The sequence below is a fragment of the Myotis brandtii genome, unplaced genomic scaffold, assembly GCF_000412655.1.
Source record: "Myotis brandtii unplaced genomic scaffold, ASM41265v1 scaffold1635, whole genome shotgun sequence".
Taxonomy (NCBI): domain Eukaryota; kingdom Metazoa; phylum Chordata; class Mammalia; order Chiroptera; family Vespertilionidae; genus Myotis; species Myotis brandtii.
Window position 1 is genome coordinate 174,852 of NW_005355981.1, and position 23,331 is coordinate 198,182.

The 23,331-nt window shown below is 40.5% G+C and overlaps 1 protein-coding gene across 3 annotated transcripts in view; it reads left to right on the top strand.

The window, feature by feature from the left end:
* ADGRF4 (adhesion G protein-coupled receptor F4) overlaps positions 1–23,049 on the top strand; it is a 27,386-nt gene extending 4,337 nt beyond the window's left edge. The window contains exons 2-10 of one of the 3 annotated variants that reach the window (XM_014536498.1): positions 3,877–3,985; positions 5,103–5,157; positions 8,458–8,609; positions 10,243–10,494; positions 11,416–12,795; positions 15,126–15,167; positions 15,587–15,646; positions 16,651–16,707; positions 22,976–23,049. In XM_014536498.1, the coding sequence (XP_014391984.1) occupies positions 3,899–3,985; positions 5,103–5,157; positions 8,458–8,609; positions 10,243–10,494; positions 11,416–12,795; positions 15,126–15,167; positions 15,587–15,646; positions 16,651–16,698 (2,076 nt within the window). In that variant the 5' untranslated portion in view covers positions 3,877–3,898 and the 3' untranslated portion in view covers positions 16,699–16,707; positions 22,976–23,049. Of the gene's footprint in view, positions 1–3,876; positions 3,986–5,102; positions 5,158–8,457; positions 8,610–10,242; positions 10,495–11,415; positions 12,796–15,125; positions 15,168–15,586; positions 15,647–16,650; positions 17,418–19,830; positions 20,597–22,975 lie in introns of those variants that run through there. The other 2 variants (XM_005862326.2, XM_014536497.1) reach the window with 2 other exon arrangements.
* The last annotated feature ends 282 nt before the right edge of the window (positions 23,050–23,331 follow it).

The following is a 23,331-nucleotide window of genomic DNA, read 5'->3' on the forward strand; positions in this document are numbered from 1 at the left end:
AACCCCTCAGGCTTTTGTGAGACCAGTGCTCCAGAGAAACCCACTTCAGGACACAATATGTTGGCCAAATGCAATAGACACAAACTCTGTATCTTTTTCCTACTAAGAGTAAAGCGGGTACTTACTGGATTCATAGAATATTTAAGTCAGTGGGTACCAATGTCCTCATTAAGTAACTGTTGGCAAACAACTGGTTGGCCCCTGACATAAACATGCATAGTATATCACTATTCTGTCAGGATTGCTATTTACTGTTTTTCTTTTCCCCCATTGGGTACGAGGTTCTGGATTGATTGATTAATTGATTGATTGTTAATATCCCAAGTTTATTTTATGAATGTACATATGGGGGGTCCATAAAAATGTGACACCTTAGGAACTTGATTTAAATAACCAGTGATAGTTCGCCAAACAGTATTAAGCCCAAGGGATTTGTGGAAATAGGGATTTCACAAAGACGCAGAGTTTTTGCTAAATTGAACACACTGTAGAACTAGAGGTTAATAGATGACATAAAGGTCATCTGAGCGTAAAGTGCATGCAGCAACTCTGGATTCTCCATGTAGAAAAGGACATCACATGACTCCAGCCACTCTTCAGCAGGAACAAACAAACAAGCAGGAGAGTTTGCCTCGGTGAGATTCACATCTGAACGCTTCTTCTGATGGCATTGCCCATGTTTTGCTGATATTCTTCTGGACAATCCACACTCCTCTTGTCACAGTTAATTGAATATATTTAGATTCTGTGTCCTTGTTCTTTTCTTTCCCTCATTATTTCAAGAGATAATGTACTACATGCAGGCACTGTCCTAGGTATTGGAGAGGTACCTTATTTGTATCTGCAGATAGTTTTCAGTTTGGACTTAGGCAAAACTCAAAGTTCACTTGAACTGCTAATTCTTTGTCAGTGATAAATCTAAGAACGTGTGCTTCCTCCATTCTGTCCTATAAAATATCAACCTCTGATTTTGGATTATGCTGGCTTCTTTTTAATTTTTAAAATGTTTCCATCCTCAGAGTCCTACACTCTGCTTGCTGTCTGCTCTGCAGAGCACTCTGGCTTTTGGCCTCAGTCATTATTCGATTCTGATGGGAGGGCTCCCATTCAACTCTATCTGGTAGGAAAAGAAATAACCCAATGGGGCCTAACTTGAAAACATCTACCCATCCGGCCCATGCTTGCCAATTAAACTGGGCAAAAATAAGAATGTTATAACGCCTCTTGGGTAACATCATAAACATTTTCCACCCCTCCCACACACATTTATAATAACTGAAGGAAATTTACCATGTAATTATCATACCAAATGGTATGTGGGTTACCTACAGTAGACTATAATAACATGAATGAGCAAGTAGCAAGTTCATTAACTGAAACCCCCAAATAGCCAAATGTGCTCAGTTCAAAGTTTGTGTTTCTTATGGTCATGCTTATGATTTATTTTGCTTATACCTGGTATATTTCTGCTAGTATATGTTGCTGCAACCTTTTGCAGCAGGCGTTCAGGATCTGAAGAAGAGGTTGATGCACAAATGAAAATACTATACAAGAAATATGAATTTAGAAGATATACCTGGTATATTTCTGCTAGTATACATTGTCGCAACCTTTTGCAGCGGGGGTTCAGGATCTGAAGAAGGGGTCGATGCACAAATGAAAATATTATACAAGAAATATGAATTTAGAAGGCATGGGGGGCCAGGTGGAGACTTCTTTCTTGGAGAGGTACACTGGAACCTGGTCTTATCTGCTTTTTATTCAGTTTTAGATACACATCTTGCTCTCAGTAAAGCACAACAAACAGGTAGCAGACAGACCGTCTCTAAGGTCAATAAAGATCAGTAAGGTCCAGTAAACATTTACTTTGAGGCTATTAGGTCAGGAAATTGCTTCGAGCCACCGCTATCTCAACACCGCCCTGCTAAGTCCAAGGTCCATCGGCCTTCCGTGTTCCTTGATGCACTCTTATGATAGTATTGAGAAAGTGGTGGCTTCCTGCATACATTTTTAGTTTATGTGAATATATAAAATGTATTATTATTTCCTAATGTTCTACAACAAGTATAATGATCTACATAAAATGCCATGACCATTGGCCCCTTTACTTGAATCCTTTCAGGATTTGCACACCTGGAGGCCCTAGCACTGCTTGGGGAAACATTTTTGGACTCCCTAATTCACACAACATCCCATCACATCTTAAGCCAAATGCCTGACTTCTTTCTAGCAAGATTAGCTTATGCAAAGTTCCTATGCTGAAAACTTAGAGTAAAAGTGGCCCTCCTATGCAGCCTTAGATAGAAGGCACTATTGCTTACAAATGCCTGCTGTTGGCTCCCCTTCCTCCATTTAACTGCATTTCAAACCATCATCTCCAGATGGAAGAGAATTACATTTATCTTCAGCATCAGTCCTATTATGTGGTCCTGAATGGTATCTTTTCTCCCTGATACATGTACTCAGGCAAGAAAATTTCAACATCATTGTAAAGAATAGCAAAGAGAAAGGATCAAAATGACCACTTTAATGGGAAAAGTGAACAATTTTCAACTGGATAATAAAATAAATCTATTTTTTCAGTTATAGATGGATAGCCATATATACATATACATATACATATATTTGTCTGTATACACTGAGTCACAATATAAGATCTGTTTCTTATTGTGTCATATTAAAAATTTGTGCAACCTACAGGTATACAGGTGAAACACATGGATACATTTAAGCCAACCTATACTGGTTCTTCAGGTACTTCTTTTTGAGATCATCAGTTAAAAATTCATCTAAATAATATTTACATTGCAAATTGCTTAGTGTGCTCATCCACCAATGAGCACTATATAAATGAGAACTTTTTTCTACCTACACTATAAGATCAAGAATTCTGCACACATATCCCAACACCCATGTAAATCTATTACCACCCTTTGCCAGTCATTCTGCCATGTTCACTTTCCTCTGCCCAGACTGGCTCTACAAGACATTGGTATAAATCAAAATACTTTCCCCTGTTCAATGGTTAGAAACTCAAAGATGATTTCAAACTCAAAGACAATTTGGAAACTTCCCTATAAGTAACCGTGTGTCATCATCTCACTTGAAGGCTCACTAGAGTCATGAAAACCCATCTCAGTTTTGACTCCACCCAGGAAAGGTTTGACTGTAGATCAGTGATTTCATCTGCTGCCTGGCCACAGATTGCCTTTGGAGCCTAGAGAGATCAAAGTAAGTTCATGTCCATTTGACCATAAAGGGACTTTTCTTTCCTGAAGGCTAGGTGTCTGCCAAACCTTGTTCACTAGGTATAATATATAGATAATCTCTCTTCCCACCATTGGTTTGACTTTTCTTTGTTCTCCACTGGACACCCTTTAAGAATAAAGAGATTAGCAATTCTTCTCCACCCAAACCACCTGCTTGAACTCTTGGCTCCACCATCTTTCATCTGAGTGACTTGGGCCCATAGTTGCTCAAGTCATTGTGCCTTAGTTTCTCCATTGATAACATGAAACCAGTAATAATAACTTGTACCACATGATTACATGAGTTTATTGCAGCGAAAGTGCTTAGAACAGTGATTAGCAAATAAAAGTTCTTGAACATTTTATTGTTAAAGAAAGTTGTGGATTAAATAAGAAATGCTGCTTTGGTGAACATATATTTTTCCTGGTACTTCCATCATTCTTGCTACTGTTTGTAGACAAGTCAATAGTTAATAGGCAGTCTGTTTTTTTCTGAGGTAGGTTGTTTGGTATAAATATCTCAAAGTACCCAATAGAGTCACTCAGTGGTTAGTTTTTCTGTGAAGTATTATGCTAGTTGTGTGGCATTATCACCTACAGCCAGCTGCACCTTCTTTCTCTATTGCAGGTGAAGATCCCAATGTGTGAAAATGAAGTCTCAGTCAACCATGATTTGCTGTTTAATGTTATTTCTGACCACAGAATGTTCTCAGTATAGAGCCAAGATCCACATAAAAGTAAGTAGAATGTTCTCACTATAGATCCAAAATCCCCATGAGAAAACTGGCAGTTTGTCTAGATGGCTAGTTTTATGATAAATAACATGTCATGTTAAAGATATTTTCAAATGACTGCCATTTTACTCTTGCTGATAGTAGTTTTCTAGATATAGGAAGAAAGAAAATTTGAGAGGTGGCTGGGACTTGCAACAGTATAGTTGCAAGGTGCAACAGGGTACAACAACATAGTAGAAAAATCACTTTGAAACCACAGAGACTATAGAGAGGCAGCGATTGAAAGGAGGAAGTACAGTCATGAGCTTCTTAATGACGGGGATATGTTCTGAGAAATGCATCATTAGGTGATTTAGGTCATTGTGTGAACACCATACAGTGCAATTACACACCTACATGGTATAGTGTATTACACTCCTAGGCTACATGATGTATCACAGTTGTACACATGGTCTGTCATTGACCAAAGCATCATTAGGTAGGACATGAATCACTATCCTGGCAGTTAGGTAGTTGACAGATTTAGATTCAGACCTTAACTTTGTTTGATTCTTGTTAGTTACACAAGTTGCTTCACTTTTCTGAGTTTTAATTTACTTATCTATAACATGAAGGGTATGTTTATTTCTTTTAGATAAACTTGATAGTTCTTTATAGCTATAAAAGAATTTGTGATTCCATTATTACAACCAAATGCTTACTTCTAGTATCCGTTCATTTCTCTTTTTCTCAATATATGCTGGAGTACATAAGCTGCATTTCACAGTTACAGTTAAGATAGGCAGGGAACAGCTTAGTGCTGAAATTGTTTGTCCTCTGCGTGGTCTCTCTGAATACTTAGACTTTCCAAAAGATGGACGCAATCCATTAACCTGACCTTCAGAGCCCAGGTGACCAGCGACAAGGTTCTAGTCCTTCTTGGAGGGCTGTGTGTTCTCTGTCCATGCTCACATCCATGTTTCCTTCAGCAAGTTCTTGCGGTATCAGCACATGAACCCGCTGCATTTTTCTTCCTAGTCCTGAACACATTTTCTCTTCACATCCACATGGAGCCTCTAAGTTGAGATGAGAGAGGAGAATTCCACAGTAAAGAGGACCTTTGGGAATTTGTGTTTTACAGGATGGAGATAAACGTCAACATCCTGAAGAGAAACCCAAGACTGGAAGGATACAAGGTATGTGGCTACAGGAGAGTCTTCTTCCATTTGAAGACATGGCAAGCATGTCCCCAGACCACAAGTCTTCCAATAAAATATAAAAATCTCCAGGACTCCAATGACATGAATGATGACTATCAGATCTTTTGTTATAGTCCCACAATTCCCAGAGGTCTTGTTCATTCTTCTTTTTTTAAAGTCTATTTTCTCTATATTGTTCAGATTAGGTAATATCTACTTTTGAATTCACGGGTTCTTTCCTCTGTCCTCTTCCCTCCTGTTCTTTTTTATATATTATTTTTATTGTCTAAAGTTTTACATATGTCTTCTTTTTCCCCAATTGATCCCTCCCCAGCCGTCCATTGGTTATGCTAATATGCATGCATACAAGTCCTTTGGTTGCTCTCTAACCTCCCCCGCCCCCCGCCATGTGTCTCTGGATCTATTCTTGTTCATCAAATTATGTTGATCATTATATCCCACATATGAGTGAGATCATGTGATACTTATCTTTCTCCAACTGGCTTATTTCGCTTAACATAATGCTTTCCAGTTCCATCCATGCTGTTGCAAATGGTGAAAGTGTCATTGGAGTCCTGGAAGCAGTGAGCACTAGCCACACATACTTGATGAAATTTTCAAGAAACATCTCAGGAATGGACAACAGTGGTGAGGGAGGAAAGGGTGCAAAGCCGGGGTGGAAGAATATGGAACATGCTTCAATGTCACTGTAGCTTACAGCCTAGTTTATAAGGACATGTTGACCATCCCCTGAAAACTAGATGCAAATTGAGTGAGAATGATCACGGGGTGGTGGTGGTGCTGGGAGTGCTGCCTGAACAATAGAGACAAGAGCCTGGAAAATATGGCCTTCACCATTAGTGTTACCCAGTAGTAGTACCCTAGAGCCTGGGAAATGTGGTTGATGTTTACTTTTCTAGATTTTCCAAAGTGGCTACATAAATAATAGATGCTCATAAACATGATGGGCAAATAAGTAAACAAATGATCTCATCTATACAGACAGAAAAAAATATATAAAAAATATCTAATAAGTTCTCAATGTTTACCAATAGTGATAGATTTTCTTACAATTATACCATTATCCATGGTATAGTCAATGAAGAAAGTTGGCAAATATTCACAGATTCTAGAATAGTAGATAAGTGTTCATTTAAAAACCCACAAGGAAACTTCGTTTGAACTAACAAGCTAACAAGAGGCAGAAGAGGGAAAAGGACATTATTCATTCATGTCTTCATCCAAAGATATTTTTGTATTGCTTCAATGTACATAATGCTTTGGTGCTGAGAGGTATGTTGAAGTGATGTCAGATAGATATTGTATTGGTGAGACTGGTCACTCTTGAGAAGTGAAAGACAAACTATGTAAGTAATTATTAGTCACAAAATAGTGAAATCATGTGGTTCTCACCCAAATAACAGGAATAAACTGGATTCTGCACATTCATGACCAAGTATATTTTTGGTGGGAGATAAATCTCTACTTAGATATGGAATTGAAAGAGGAAAGAGGAGAAAATTGGAGATACTTTATTGAGCATTTATAGTTGACGTGCTGCACAAGATGCTGTCTCTCATTTAATGTTTGTAACAACACCATGGTATCATCTCCAAATTATATAAACTGAGAGGCACTCAGTTTAAATAACTCCCAAATTGATACACTGGGTAAACCCACTTGTTTCCTTTCTCTGTGAATGGAGTCATCCACAGAGCTATCCAAGACATAAATGTAGGTGTATTCTTATCTCACAGCCAAATCACCACGTCATATTGATGTCAACACCTTAATAGCTCTCAGCCTCATTTACTTCTTTCCATTTCCCTGCCACTCTCCTAGGAATACTTCAACAGCTTCATTTCTGGGCTCTCTGCCTCAAGTCAATTCACTCTACCCATGGGCCAAAATAAGCCTGCCACCAGGTTTTGTAAAGAAAGTTTTATTGGAACCCAGCCATGCCCATTCATTTATATATTACCTTTGACTGCTTTCATGCTACAAAGGCAGAGTTGAGTAGTTGTCACAGAGACTGTATAGCCCACAGCATTTAAACTATTTACTCTGTGGTGAGTATAATCATATTTAGCAAATAAAAACATAGGATTTCTGGTTAAATTTACATTTCAGAAAAACAATGAATAAGAATGCATGGACCATATATACCCTAAAACATTATTCATTGTTTATCTGAACATCTTCAGTCGGTCCTCATTATTTGTGGATTGTGTATTTTCAAATTACCCTACTCTTTTGAAAGGTATTTGCAATCTCAGAATCAACACTCACAGTCCTTTCTCCATCATTCACAGAACAGCAAAAAAAATGAGTCGGCTGGGGGCATGTTCCCAGCTGAGGTTGCACAAGTGGTGCTCTGCCTTCTTGTTCCAGCTCTCTTACCACACACAGTGTTCTTTGGGTGGCCTATGTAGTGCCAGGTATTTTGTTTCTTTTTTTGTTGGCGATCTTGCTGTTTAATATGGCCCCCAAGTATAGGGCGAAGTGCTGTCTAGTGTTCCTAACCGAGCTGTGATGTACCTTCTAGAGAAAACACCTGTGTTTGATAAGCTTTGTTTATATGCTATCATGAGTTATAGCACTATTGTCCATGAGTTCAATGTCAATAAATCAACTATTTATTATATAAGGTGCCTTTAAATTAAAACACACATAAAACAAACATAGATTAATACTTATCTGTTGAAAATTTTGTGAGCAGAAGCTCCTAGAAACCTTGTATTCCCCTAGGAACGATGGCTCAGTATTTGCTGATTCAGTGTTTATGGCAGCGACTTCATAGAAAATAACTACTGCAAATAATGAGAATCGACTGTATCTGAAAATAAAATTAACATTTATGTGAGCATCCTGTGTTTTATTTGACATTTATATGATCCTTTACAGAAAAGTGTGCAGATTCCTGCTCTATGCTACTGTTAATTTGTTTTTTTTAAAAAAATTTAATCTTGTTTTCTGGTAATGCCCATGTTAGCACAGCATTCAAGGTCCTTCAGGACTTAACCACTGCTTCTCTCCCCCTCCTCATCTCTGGCCACTCTCCCCTCAGATGCTCTGAGCTAGCTTTTCTGAAAAACCTGTGATTCCTCCTCTCCACCCACTGCCTAGACATCAGCTTCACAACCTGCCTGGAAGGTCTGTCTTGTTGCTGAGGACCCAGGTCAATATCACCTCCTTTGGAAGCAACTTAAAATCCCCAGTATGAGTTTGATGCCCCCATCGAAGTGTGGGACTGCTAATTAGACCTCTCTCTCTCTCTCTCTCTCTTTTCCTTTGCAGAGAAATGTCATGGTCCTTGCATCACTTCATCCAACTGCAGCCAGCCCTGTGCTCACCACTTTCGTGGAGAAATAGGATTTACATGTAATCAAAACATGTGGCAAAAATCAACTGAAACATGTACAAGCCTTTCTGTGGAAAAGCTCTTCCAGGTGATGCATTTGCATATTATTGGCAACAGGAGCCAATCCCTCAGGAGGTGATAGAAGCATTTTTAACATGTTCTATTGAGCATGTCTCAGGTTTGGACTTAGGAAAATCTATAGAACAGGTTTTGCATATTATTGGCAACAGGAGCCAATCCCTGAGGAGGTGGTAGAGGCATTTTTAACAGGTTCTATTGAGCATAAGTCTCAGGTTTGGACTTAGGAAAATCTATAGAACAGGTTAAATTTGTCTCGTCTTCTTCCTTACCCAAACTCAGGTTCTCTCCTCACTCCCAACTCTCTCTCCCTTTCAGAATCCTTTCTCAAAAACAGATTTGAAACTCATTTATGTAATAGTAAATGCTTGGAGGATAAAGTTTTAGCTCTATTTTTTTTAATATTTTTATTATTGATTTCGAGGAAAGGAAAGGGGGAAAGAGATAGAAACATCAATGAGGAAAGAGAATCATTGATTGGCTGCCTCCTGCATGACCCTCCCCCTCAGGTTGTGACCTGACCCGGAATCAAAACCTGACCTCCTAGTTTATAGGTCGATACTCAACCACTGAACCATGCTAGTCCCGGTAAAGTTTTATCTCTAAAGGTGGATTTGCTTGTCTCTGGGCTACCTAATTAATCAACTAAATGTGTCTAGAAACAAATTCATTTTCAATTTTTTCTAATACTTTCAATCACTTGACCAAAAGAAAGGAGAAATGAGTGACCCAAAGGGAATAGCAATGCAGTGAAAACAAAAAAATCTGAGTTAGAATGAAAATATCCTGTTTTATGTTCTTTCACTTAAGCACCATGTACACCTACCTTCTCTCTAATCCCATAAAAACACATGGATCTCTGCCTTTTGTAAAACTTCAACAGTGACTCTGTAAGGGCCATGGAGGCTCTGTCACTTAGCATAGGTAGAGGTCCTTGCAACTCTAGTGGCATTCCAAAGGGAATTAAATGAAGTATATTATTGCTTTGGCTTATCCAAAGTCACATTCTAGGAGACTCTGGGGAAACATACGAGAAAATAAGCAAATAATTTATTCTAATGAGTGAACTCAGCTTTTTGAAACTGCAATTCCACTGTGTTCCGTGTTTGACTGGCCAATCTCCAACACTATCCTCAAAATTCCTCTTAATGTGGCACCTCTTAAAAACATAATAATTACTGGACCAATGTTTTCTAGAATTTCTCCACATCTCTGGAGAAAACTGTTTCAGTCCTGAGTTAAAGTCTTGGTCCTCAAAAGCAAATTCCAATAGGAAAAGAGATCTGTACGGGGACTTTGATACAATTCCCTGCCTGTGTGAGACCCCACCTTAACCTCTCTGTAACTCTCAGCATCTCATCTATTTTCTTCATGTTGACCCTTTGTGCCTTTCGGTCCTCAAAAGCAAATTCCAATAGGAAAAGAGATCTCTGCGGGGACTTTGATACAATCCCCTGCCTGTGTGAGACCCCACCTTGACCTCTCTGTAACCCTCAGCATCTGAACCACATTTTAGGACCCCTTGCTTCTCATCTATTTTCTTCATGTTGACCCTTTGTGCCTTTATCTCATTTAGTCTGATGCGTGTTAGGTGTTTATTCATTTTTACTAAAACATCATTTTTTTAAAAAACAACAACACAGGGCTTAAACAGTGCATCACGCCTTTCGGTGGCAGCACCCTCCTTTCCTCTGCGCATTCTTGACTTTCGCGCTCCGGAGCCCATGGAGAGCGTGGCACAGGGAATCCGCAGGAACTGCCCGCGGGACTACGCCTGCATCATCGATGTGGTGAAATCCACAGAAGCCACGTCTGGAAACATCGCCTTTATTGTGGAGTTGCTAAAAAACATCTCTACAGACTTGTCTGATAATGTGACCCGAGAGAAAATGAAGGTGAGTGTTCTTTGTTAGAAACCGACCATCATCTCCCCCCGAAGCTTGCCCTTTAATAAGTTTCAAAATATATTTTGCAGGGGAAAAACTATCACCACCACAGCAAATATGGTGTTCTTTGTTAGAAACCGACCATCATCTCCCCCCAAAGCTTGCCCTTTCATAACAGTTTCAAAATATGTTTTGCAGGGGAAAAACTATCACCACCACAGCAAATATAACAATAACAGCAATTTCACTTCCGTGTCTCACATGGATTCATTCGGGTTTATGGAAGTTGTCAAAACGTTAGAACATTTTTTACATATGTTTGTGGTATAGGATTGATATTTGCAGAAAAAAATATTACATAGTGATGGCAGTGAGCAAGATCGTGTCTACTCTAGCGTTTCCAACATTTTATTCTGGAGAACATAATTGTTCTGAGAAATGTTAACAGAGCTTCCATTTCTAACAGGGAGATGCAGCAGGTGTAGGGACTCTGAATTCAAGTTAAGCAGGTTTCCTTCTTTAGACCTTTTAATGTGTGAATGAACTTTGGCACCCTTTATAAGAGTGAGGGAGATAGGAATATGGTATTTCCCAAACTTAAATTATTATAGAATCTATCCCCAATCTCCTGCATTAAACAATCATTACTATCATATGGGAAACGGGTTATACAGACTGCCGTTTGGGAAATGCTGCCCTAGGCACATAAAAAAGCAGATAAACTTTATCTGTGATACATTTTATTTTAGCATTTGTTTACTTGTCTTCCCTGCAGGCTTATCAGCATGAGATTCAATAAACAGGAAATTTCAAGAGAAATATGCCAAATAAGATCAGATCATTTGCCTCCAAAATTTCAGATTTTAGAAACCGACTTTGGAAAATACTGTGTGAATCCTTTTTTATCATATCCACTTTTCTCCATTGCAGAGCTACAGTGAAGTGGCCAACCACATCCTCGACACAGCAGCCATTTCAAACTGGTCTTTCATTCCTGACAGGAATGCCAGCTCAGATTTGCTACAGTCGGTGAATTCCTTCGCCCGGCAACTCCACCTCCGCAATGCATCTGAGAACATTGTGGATGAGCCCTTCATTCAGACAAAAGCGTTTCACATCAGCCACAACACCTCGGAGGAAAGTTTCAGATTCTCCGGGAACACGAACAATACAGCAGAGGGGATCTTAGGAAGGATAGAAATTCCCCAGCACGAGCTGTGGAAGCTGCCAGCAAATGCCTCCCAAGCCATCACCATAGCGTTTCCCACCTTGGGGGCTGTTCTGAAAGAAGACCACTTGCCAAATGCGAGTCTTCCCAGGCCGGTAAATGGTCTGGTTCTTTCGGTGATTTTACCAGACCGATTACAGCAAATCTTCCTCACGTTTGAGAAGATCAATAAATCCCGGAGTGCTAGGGCTCAGTGTGTTGGCTGGCATTCCAGGAAAAGGAGATGGGATGAGAAGGCGTGTGAGAAAACGTTGGATGTCAAGAACAGAGTGAAATGCCGGTGTAACTACACCAATGCAGTGATGTCTTTTTCCATTCTAATGTCCCCCATATCTATAGATGACAAAATCCTGGACTACATCACCTGCATTGGGCTCAGTGTCTCCATCCTTAGCTTGGTCCTTTGCCTGCTCATTGAAGCTACGGTGTGGTCCCGGGTTGTTGTGACAGAGATATCATACATGCGCCACGTGTGCATCGTGAACATAGCCGTGTCGCTCCTGACTGCTAATGTGTGGTTCATCATATCCTCCAACTTTAGCAAAAAGGTCCAGGACCACAACTGGTGTATTGCAATGACATTTTTTAGCCACTTTTTCTACCTCTCTCTGTTTTTCTGGATGCTCTTCAAAGCACTGCTCATCATCTATGGAATATTGGTCGTTTTTCATAGGATGATGAAGTCCCGCATGATGGCCATTGGCTTTGTCATTGGCTATGGGTTCCCATTGATCATCGCTGGCACCACAGTTGCTATCACAATGCCAGAGAAAGGCTACATGAGACATGATGCCTGTTGGCTTAACTGGGACAATACCAAAGCCCTTTTAGCATTCGCCATCCCAGCCTTGGTCATTGTGGCTGTGAATCTTCTTGTGGTTTTGGTTGTTGCGGTCAACACTCAGAGGCCCTTTATCGGCAGTTCCAAGTCTCAAGATGTGGCCATAATTAGGAGGATCAGTAAAAACGTTGCCATCCTCACCCCACTGCTGGGACTGACCTGGGGTTTTGGAGTAGCCACTCTCATCAAAGGCAATTCCTTGATATTCCACATAATCTTTGCCCTGCTCAATGCTTTCCAGGTAAGTTCCAAGAGGGAGACTTACTTTATTAATTAATGTTATCAATTAATAGTTCACTTATAAAATATTATTTTATAATTTGTTATTCCAACAAAAAATGGCTATGCTTAAAAAATATAGAACACAAAATATTTCTTCCATTTCCCTCCATATCTTAGAGCAGCGGTTCTCAACCTGTGGGTCGCAACCCCTTTGGCGGTCGAACGACCCTTTCACAGGGGTCATCTAAGACCATCCTGCATATCAGATATTTAGATTATGATTCATAACAGTAGCAACATTACAGTAGTAGCAACGAAAATAATTTTATGGTTGGGTCACAACATGAGGAACTGTATTTAAAGGGCCAGAAGGTTGAGAACCACTGTGAGACATTTAGTTGTGGCATCTCTCACCCTGTTGATTATCAAGTTGCATTGAACTGATCAGGCTGGTTGGGTGAAAATTTACTTCCTTCTCTCCTCACTGATCCACCTGGATCTCTCCTAAAGTTTCCGTGGCAGAAGTTGACCTGCACTTATGGAGGACTAGTAGGTCAGGGATGTGTGTGAGGCTACACTCACGTGTCATGCCTCCAAACAAGCACAATTTTTATCCTTTCTCAAGTATTTTGAGAATTCAGTGAAATGAATCATTTTCCATGATTGTGCCATTCTCTGTAAGTGTTAACCAGTCAGGGGTTCCCATGCCTCTATCCCCTGTGATGTAATTGTAGGTTGCCATTCATAGAACGAAATCCTGCCACGTGTGACCTGATCCTAGGAAAGTCACTTCTCTCAACGTTCCACCTGTAAGATAAAAAGATGGATCTAATATGATCTCTACTGTCTTTTATTCCTTAACATACTTGATTGGCACGATGATCCCTCTAAGAGCTGCTTTACTTCATCTTGGCTGTTAAGCTTACACATGTGGGAAACTGTCATTAGCCAGGCTGCTTTCCATACCTATGGGTAACAGAAAATCTGGCAAGTTTATATTCTTAATTATGTTTTTAATCAGGGGTTGGCAAACTATGGCCTGTTGCCTGTTGTAAATAGTATTATTGGAACACAGCCATACTCAATCATTTACATTTCGCCCATGGCTGTTTTGGAGCTACAATGGCAAAGCTGAGGTAGTGGTAAAAGAGACTGTATACCCCCAAGGCCTAACATATTTATTATCTGCTTGTTTTAAGCAAAAAGAAAAAAAAATTGACTAGTATTTAAATAATAACTGCATAATAAAGCAGCAAAGTGTTCCTATTAACATGTCATCACTACTATATTTAGAAATTTGGCATTTAAAATATAAAGCAAGCTTTAAAGACATGCCAACTCAGATGAATTATATATCTTACTCATAAGTCTTTAATAACTATAGAGACTATTTATTTCACTCGTTCCCTTGCATTACTTTAAAGAGAAACCTTTGACTTAAGTGTTGTTTTGTTGTTGTGTTGTTTGTTTGTTTGCTTGTTTTTTGAAATCAAAATTTCTTACACTCACATTATATCTCCCCAAGTCTGGAGAAGAGAGGATTTCCACCAGTTACTCTGGTGACTAATGACCTCATCCTATTTTTACTTTGCAACTTAATTAAACCTCAGAATGTTCTGTGGTTTGGTTCAGATCATTTATTTGTCTCCTTTCTTGACAGAAAGAAAAATACTAAGACACACACTTGTGACTCACATTTTACAATTTCAGTCTTCTGATCAGTGTTTCTTCACCATGAAAACCCCAGATTCCCTCCACTCTCATGGCGAGATCCAGATTTTTCTTGGACATCAACTCCCAACATTTAAAAAGATTGGCTTCCAATGATTGTGACTTTAGAGGTGACCAAGTGTTTAAACTTGAGGAGACTCTGACCTTATCAGTTTCTGTAGTTTTTCTTTTATCCAGAAACTTCTTACACCAGCCCAGAGAATTTGGTGTGAAAATAGTCTAGAATACAAGTTTCATCTCCTCAAGATACCTTCTGTTATTGTGACTTTGAGTTGCAAGATCCCATGTCATGTCTCACTGTCATCATGAGTAAGAACAGCTCAATTAATATTTGGAAAGAAAGTAAAAAGATTTAATAAGGTTGAAAACTCTATCCTACATCTATAGCCATTTAATAAATGTCAATCATCATCATGCACAGACATGAAGTTGATCCTCTTTTTTTGAGGTGTACTCAAGAAAATACATATCAATGAATTTTTCTCTGAATCAATGGTAAGTGAAGTTTTGAATGTCTGATAACAGTCCTAGAAGGTATCTAAAAGAGTGGTAGTAACATAACAGCTGATATGTTGCCTGCAAAACTTTCCCTCATACTTCTGTTGAATTTTGCCACAGGGGTTCTTCATCTTGCTGTTTGGAACCATTATGGATCACAAGGTAAATTGAATTTGTTTCACTCATTGTAAATGATTTTCATGTGGCTGAGGGAAGCAGGAGGAAGAAGCAGGTTTGATTAGAGAGCATGGTTCAGGGGAGTTGAGTTAGGGGATGGGGTTCAGGGCATCAGCTGTGAGCAAGAAAGGAAAGAACTCTATTCTCTCATTCCCAGCACATCAAGTCAACAGGAGGCTCTATGTGAGTACAGTTGATGAAAACAATTAAAACCATACCTACAATTTAAATCTTAATAGTAAATCTCATTATACCACACCTTAACAATTATCTAAGCATTATTTGCCAACCACTGTGCTAAGCCATCTGATGCTGCTTCTGCCAGTGTGACTGGTCTCCCAGTTGCAGGACATGAACTAGGCATTCGGGATATTGTCATTTCTTCACTGTCATTGCTTCTTCAGATAAGAGATGCTTTGAGGATGAAGATGTCTTCACTGAAGGGGCCAACAAGAGTAGCAGAGGTAAGCCTCTCCCTTTTGGTCTCAATACTGGAGGGTCAGTGTCCTCCTGCAGAGACAAATATTATAGGTTAGTATTCATGATTTTTCAGCAAAGAAAATCATTAGGCCTACCTTCATTCATTCATTTCTTCACTCAACAAATATTGCAGTATCCTGCTAAAGCTTAAGTGAAGCAGAATATACTCAAGACAATTTTCCACGTTGGATGTACTTCAACCTGACATTTGGACCACTAAGTTGGGACAACATGGACCCAGTATCATAGATTCATAAAAAGATAGTGGGTGGAAATGAGAAATAAGTCAGCTTACTCATTTCATAGGTAAGGAAACCAAGGCTCAGAGTACTTGAGCTAGTGGGTGGAAATGAGAAATAAGTCAGCTTACTTTCATAGGTAAGGAAACCAAGGCTCAGAGTACTTGAGACTTGCCCAAAGCCACCCAGCAAACCATGGAAATTAACATTCTGCTTGCTCAGGACTCTTTTAGTAAACCATACTCCCTTGGATTGATGTGTTTGTGTTCTTATAGATCTTGAAGATGACTTTTGTCCAAGCTACCTGCCTTTTAAGATACCAACTACAATTGCTACCATTGCTATATTAATTAGAAAGAAGTCATTCATTCAACTAACAGTTTCTCAACAAGAACTGCTTCCTTAAAAACAAATAAACAAGTTTCTGGACACATTAGGAACCAGCATTAACGGTTAGCTGGTATTGAGTATAACTTTTAACATAGTTCACCAATTCTATGATAGACATTCTCTTCACCTTTTAACATTTCTGAAATTGGAATGTATATTATAATTAGAGGCATGTTATAGTTTAATTGGCAATTTCTTCTTCTTTTTAATACTGTGTCATGTAGGTCCTTCTCTGCGTGTCTTCATTTTTACATGTTTATGTCTAGGCAGGCACACATAAACATATACATATAAATATGTGTGCATTTGTGTCAATGCAATTACTCATTGATATCACTGTTACTATTGTTCCTATTTAGAATGCATCATTAAGCCCAACCAATGGATCTAAATTAATGAATCGTTGAAGATGAGATGTGAGTATTAAAAACTCAAGGAGAAACTTCACCTGCAAGTTGTGACAGACCACTCAGTGCCCCTTGTGAGCACGCTCTTCCCTACTCAGTGACGCTGGAGTGAGGTGGGAAGGGAATAGATGGACGTACCCTTCAGAGAACAGAAACGTCTTGATCGACCAGCACATAAATGAAAATATGCACATCTTCTTTAAAACCTACAGAACCAAGTCAAAGCACACTTGTTTCTGTCCTCAATGAGAGGATGCTGCCATCACACCTGCACTGATACAGGATACACCCTTGCTGTCCACAGTGCTCACACACCTAATTCCATCTTGGCAGTGAGTGGTGACCCTTACAATAGACCGATTGTCCAGAAGGAAGACTTCATTGATTAAAATCACAAAGCAGCAAGCCTGTCCCTCCATAATGAAGTTAGGGCCAGAATCATTCTTAAGGGGGTGTGGGTGGAGTTGCAGCAAACTAGCTGTCTACTCGCAGCCAACCTATGAGACATTTCTGCACAAGGGAAAACAAATATTAGGCATCCATGAAGGAAGAACAAGTCACAAAATGGCAGGCTAAAGCCTGAGCAGTAATAGGGTAATGTGGGCAGGAATGATCAGTCTTGGTAAGGTTTCATCTTGGAGAGTTTCATGGCCTTTCTTCATGGATGTTGATGGGTCTCAGGTTTTGTTTTTAAGAACCACCTGGCAACAAGCACATCCTCTTTTACATTCCTTTCCATTCTGAGTCATGGCCCATATATTCAGCAATGGGGCAAGGCAAAGGCAAATCTTAGGGAACTAAAGAACCCTAAAGGGACTTCCTCTGTTACAGCTTCTAAAAACCTGATGTGCTGGTGTCCAGAGAGAGGGAGGGAGAGTAAGAAAGGCTTTGATACACAGATGAGAGAGAAACATCAATCAGCTGCCTCCTGCACAACACCCACTGGGGATGTGCCCGCAACCAAGGCACATGCCCCTGACCAGAATCGAACCCGGGACCCTTCAGTCCGCAGACTCACACTCCATCCACTGAGCCAAACCAGTCAGGGCACATCCTCTTTTACATTCCTTTCCGTTCTGAGTCATGGCCCATATATTCAGCAATGGGGCAAGGCAAAGGCAAATCTTAGGGAACTAAAGAACCCTAAAGGGACTTCCTCTGTTACAGCTTCTAAAAACCTGATGTGCTGGTGTCCAGAGAGAGGGAGGGAGAGTAAGAAAGGCTTTGTTACACACATTGACTGGCATATGTGGGTGCTGGGAAACCAGAGGGAAACACTGGCATATTATTCTTAATGAAGCATCTTTACATTTGGGTTTTTATCTGAGCACTTTAAAAGGGAGGAGGGAGGATTTAGTAGAACTTCACAAAGTTTAACTCTCCCCACCTCTGCCCATTTTCTAGCCTCTAGGGTTTCTCCATGGTGGAATATTATTATCACATTTATTGATTAGCCATTCACTGAGAGTTAGTTCAGACGATCTTTTAAAGTTGACCTTTCCATTAAGGTCCCAGTTTGAGCTGTTAGGGAGTTCATTAGACTGTCTCAGCTGGAGGCCCTTCCTCCTGGGCAGCGTATATCCAGCCATTCTAGAGAAAAGGAGCATGGTTGTGGTCTTACACCCAGCTAATGGTGGTAGTAAAAGTTGGGGAAAAAAAGTAGAAGCCAAGATCAGGAACTACACTGCTTAGTAGAACTGGGGATGTGCACAAGGCTTAGACCCATATTCGGAGGAAGTGTAGGAAAGAAGTAGAAATGCACTAACAATTCTCCCAAAGAAATCCACATAATTTTTCAACATCTATTTTTGAACCTATGAGGTGGGGGATGAATTAAAGATTCCATTCTTTCGGCATATCCTCCTCTCATGGCCCAGGGCCTAATGAATTGTAATTGGGACTATGCTTTCACATCTGGATGCATGTGATATCAGTAGGGTTCAGGAACAACGCTGGCACCATGGCAGACCATGCTGGGGCCCAACAGGCATTAGAGGACAGGGACAGCAAATTCATACTAAGTGATCCTTCCAAGTCCAGAATGGAGAGCTGGCAGCATGAGGGAGGTCTTTCAGCAGAAATGAGAGATTGAGGCTCATCCACGGTGTTTAGAGTGGAATTACAGCTCAGTGACATGGGGTGTATGGTAAGCGCAAGGCAGAATCACAGTCCAGGACAAGGCTAAACCACAGGGAAAAGGTCGTATTTCAGTCCTGAATTCAGAATACAAAAATAAAAGATTGATGGGGTTCTCAGAAGGTGAGAAGAATTCCAGTGGCAAGAAATGGGGAGGGAGGTCAGAAGTGAACTTGCAGAGAATTGAGCCCCCTGAACATGAGTGGAAGCTCTTCAGATCCCAGTGACCTCAGGTTAGATTGCTCTTAGAAGCATGGTTGGGACAGGAGGTCCCAGGGTCAGGGATGGACTGCAGAGGTGTGAAAACCAGGGTTTGCTTCAGGTGTAGATTCTAATTGGGGGGTCCCATCCTGGGAGGTGACTGGATGGCATTTTTATGATGAGGCGACAGCCTCTTGGAACCCTCTGCCATTTATATAAAGGGTAGTTCTTTAATGTGACCTGAACACAGCCGGTTTCACCCAGTGTGATTTCAGGGTTGAGGTTCTGTTCCTCTAAAATCTCTTCCACATATTTGCTTATGCCTGAAATTCACCTAAAAGATTACAGAACTCTTCATTCCACCATGAGATATGAGACATTGGACAAATAACCTGGAGAGAAGCAATGCTCTTTTCTATGTAAAGTTGTAAGTTCAGAGCTGCAGAGTTATTTCAGAGACCAAGCTTAGGTAATAGAGAAGGGCGAGTAGGCACTGAGCACTGAGTTTAAGGTTGAGGGAGAAGCATCGAGAATGCCCAAGGCACAGACCAGTAAAGCTAGGAGGCTAGCCTGTCTACTATGTGAGCTCAGTGGAATTGCAGAATACCCCTGTGCCTCCATCCACTCCTCTGTAAAATAAGTCTAGTGATAGTACACGCATAGCCCAGGATGGTTTGTGGAGTCAGTGAGTTAATACGTTAAAAACTGGTAGAGTCGTGCCTGGTTCAAATTAAGTGATCAATAAACACCAGCCATATTCTTTCTGTTAACTAGAGCTTCCACCGTTTTGCCTAGGCTTCCCCATTTCTCACGGGTGCTCCCTGCCCTGGACTGAGAGTCGAGTTTCAGGAGAAGGGCTGGCATGAGATGAGACAGGTCGGCTTCCTTGGGAGACTTCACTTCTTGCCTGGAGCAACACCTAAAATCTCAGCGTGTTGTTTGCTGAGGAAACATTGCGCTAACATTTGGTGACTGGGCTTTAAGGAAGCTATACTGACCAACCTTTTGACCTACCCTTGACCTGAAAGAGTCTGGCTTCTTGGTCAACCTTGGCAAGATTAAGACTCAATATGCAAGCTGTTTTATAAACTCTGGAAAAGCCTGGGGCTATCGAGGTCCCGCAGGACTTGATCAACTTTCGTTCCTGAGGCCTACTCTCTGCCTCCCTGGGCTCAGCCATCCACCGCTCTGAATAGATCCTGCGCATGTTGAGGGACCGGGTTAGATCTGGTTTCAACGATAGGGTTGAGGGGGGAGTGGGAGGTGAGGTGGCAAGAGAAACATTGAATCTACTTTGGAGAAAATTAAATCATGCAGCTTTCTTAAAGATAGGAAACAGAAAAAAAATAAGAGGACTTTTTAACTTGTTTATTATTGTAGTCTATTTTAGACCTTGAGTAAAATTAATTCAGCTCTTAGAACATTAGTTTTCTCATTTGTGAAACAAGAAAAATATTATTTTAGGTATTATTATTATTATTGTGTTTGTGTCTGTTTAAACCACTGTACATAAAAGAGTCTGGTTATTATTTTAGAAATAAAAATGGAAAGATTTACCTTTCACAAGATGCTCATGTGTGAGTTCATTCAAGGTGGACATCCCCTTTGGTACCATGACATTCTTGGGTATCAACCCTGTTATCAATCTACCTGAACTTATTGACCAGACCACAGGAGGTCCAGGAATGCAGTCCTACTGTGTACTGCTAAAGTGAGAACCTGGAAATACTTGGCAAACAGCACTACTGTTTTTCAAAGATGCTCAGTGAAATTTTTATCACCAGTTTGATATTAAACAGCACGCCATTCAGTGGGGCTGAAAATGGCCATGTGGGTGTGGGTAGAGCACTTTGATCAAACAGAAGTCACAAAAGCCATTTAGTCACCCCTTTTCACAAAACACACACAAAACAAGTATGTTCCTCTTTGCAGGGGCTACTTTCAAAACTGTTAGTACTGATAGTTGAGAAACAAGACAGGGATTGGTTTCAAATAATAATTATTCAAGTGATAAAATTTTCCAGTCAATTAAAAATTATGCTCCTTTCATAAAATTAAAATAAATTGTTCATAGTGAGAGAAATCAATCTAATTTCCAGATTTATAAAATTTCCCGAGCATTAATTCATTGACCCACATTTTCTTCCTGACTATAAAACAATTTTTATTTCTTTCAATCCAAAGATCTAGGAATTCCAAAGCATCATGAAATTCCAAGCCAAATTATTTCCTTTAGTTCAGTAGATCTATTTGGTACTATAATAAGGTTAAATTAATAATTCCCTTAAATTGATTACATTTAGTCCCCATTCTTTTTTCACATTTTCCTAAGCTCCTCATCTTTTCTGTGCATATTAACAAGAATATGCTGCTACCTTTAATCACTTCTGCAATATCAGGACATATACATTTCCAAAAATTATCATGTGATGCAAAATTGGCAAACAACAGCAACAACATAGAATTTACGGGATTGATCGGATTAGAGATCTAACATGCCAGGCATGAACCTTAAGCAGAAATATGTTAGCCCTTAGGAACTCAGCTTAAAGATAAATTTTCTTCTAGGAATCTTTCCTCTTGGTAATTCTCATCTTGGATACAACTCAGTGACTCAATGGTTGTACTCCCACTGAGAAATCCATTTTTCACCTGCATTATATGGCCAGGTGATATTTATCATCTCTTTCCACCCTCCCACATCCAATTCATTCCAGTAAGAGGTGTGGATGAAAGTTTGCATTACAAACAGAAGGGGTGGCTTTTATTTGGTGTTTGGTTTCCCAAACCAGCTCTCCAAGAAGTAACAATCTGCTCAGGGAGTGGAAAATTGGTTTCCAAAGAGATATGGGATCCTTGGGAAACAGTCAGTCAAGGAGTGGCACCACTAAATGAGGCAACAGAGAAAAAAACTCATGTCCTACCCCTTTCCCACAACTTCCTCTGAGAGGCTGTCTGGTATACATAAGTCCTTTGGTTACTCTCCAATCCCCCACTCCCCGATAACATTTTTTTAAAGAACATTCTAAAATTCACAGCAAAACTGAGAAGGTACAGAGATGTCTCATAAACGCCCTGCCTCCACACATGCACAGCCTCCCCCATTATCAACATCCATCAGGTTGTTACCTTTTTTCTTCTGTTGTTTAAGCCACCAAGTCTGTGATGTTTTGTTATGGCAGCCATTACAAACTAATACCTATGCCCAGAGATTTTTCTTTTTTAAAAAAAGAAGATGACATTTTTAAAAAAAATGTATTTATTTCCTAAATTTCTACATATGTCTCCTTTTTGCCTGCTTGAGCCCCACCTCCTCCCCCAAGCCATTCCCACACTGGGCAAGCCCCCACTGCCCCAGTGTCTGTGTCCATTAGTTATGCTAATATGCACGCATATAAGTTCTTTGGTTGCTCTCTAACACCCCCCCCATGACATTTTTTAAAGCTCAAGTCAGCCTTCTTAAAGAAGCCATTTGTAGTGGCTGTTGTGATACACGGCTGTGACTCTCTTTTCAGGATCAAGACATGCACTCCTCCAGCTGCCAACAATGTGCTGGCTGATGGCTCACAGCCGAATTCCTCCCAAAGAGTTGCCCTCCAAGGCCGAAGCTGCCTCTCCCCAGGTCATGCCAGAGTCCGCATGCATCTAAAGATTGTGTGGTGCTCTATGTAGGCCCAGCTCCCTTGTCTACACTTGGAACATTTTTGAAGGACCACCTAAGCTCCTGAGCTTCCTGTGGGATCGATGGAGGCCTATGAAGCTGACTCTTTGCAGAGTATCAGAGCAGCTTGTAGAGTAGATATAGGCAAATCAGATGTGATGTCATGCTACAAAGAGGTTGCTGTGAACATGGGTCACCCATTTCTATTTTCAAGGCAGCCTTCTTCAAGAAGCCATTTGTAGTGGCTGTTGTGACACACCGCTGTGACTCTCCCTTCAGGACCAGGACATGCACTCCTCCAGCTGCCAAGAATGTGCTGGCTGATGGCTCACAGTCGAATTCCTCCCAAAGAGTTGCCCTCCAAGGCCTGAAGGAAGCTGCCTCTCCCCAGGTCATGCCAGAGTCCGCATGCATCTAAAGATTGTGTGGTGCTCTATGTAGGCCCAGCTCCCTTGTCTACACTTGGAACATTTTTGAAGGACCACCTAAGCTCCTGAGCTTCCTGTGGGATTGACGGAGGCCTATGTTGCAAATGCATCGCAGTTCAATCCTCCTCTACCCTCTCCAGTTTCTCTCTGTCCCTCACGGGTGTCCTCAGGAGTACTCCCCAATGAACTTCTTACCGGCAAACCTCC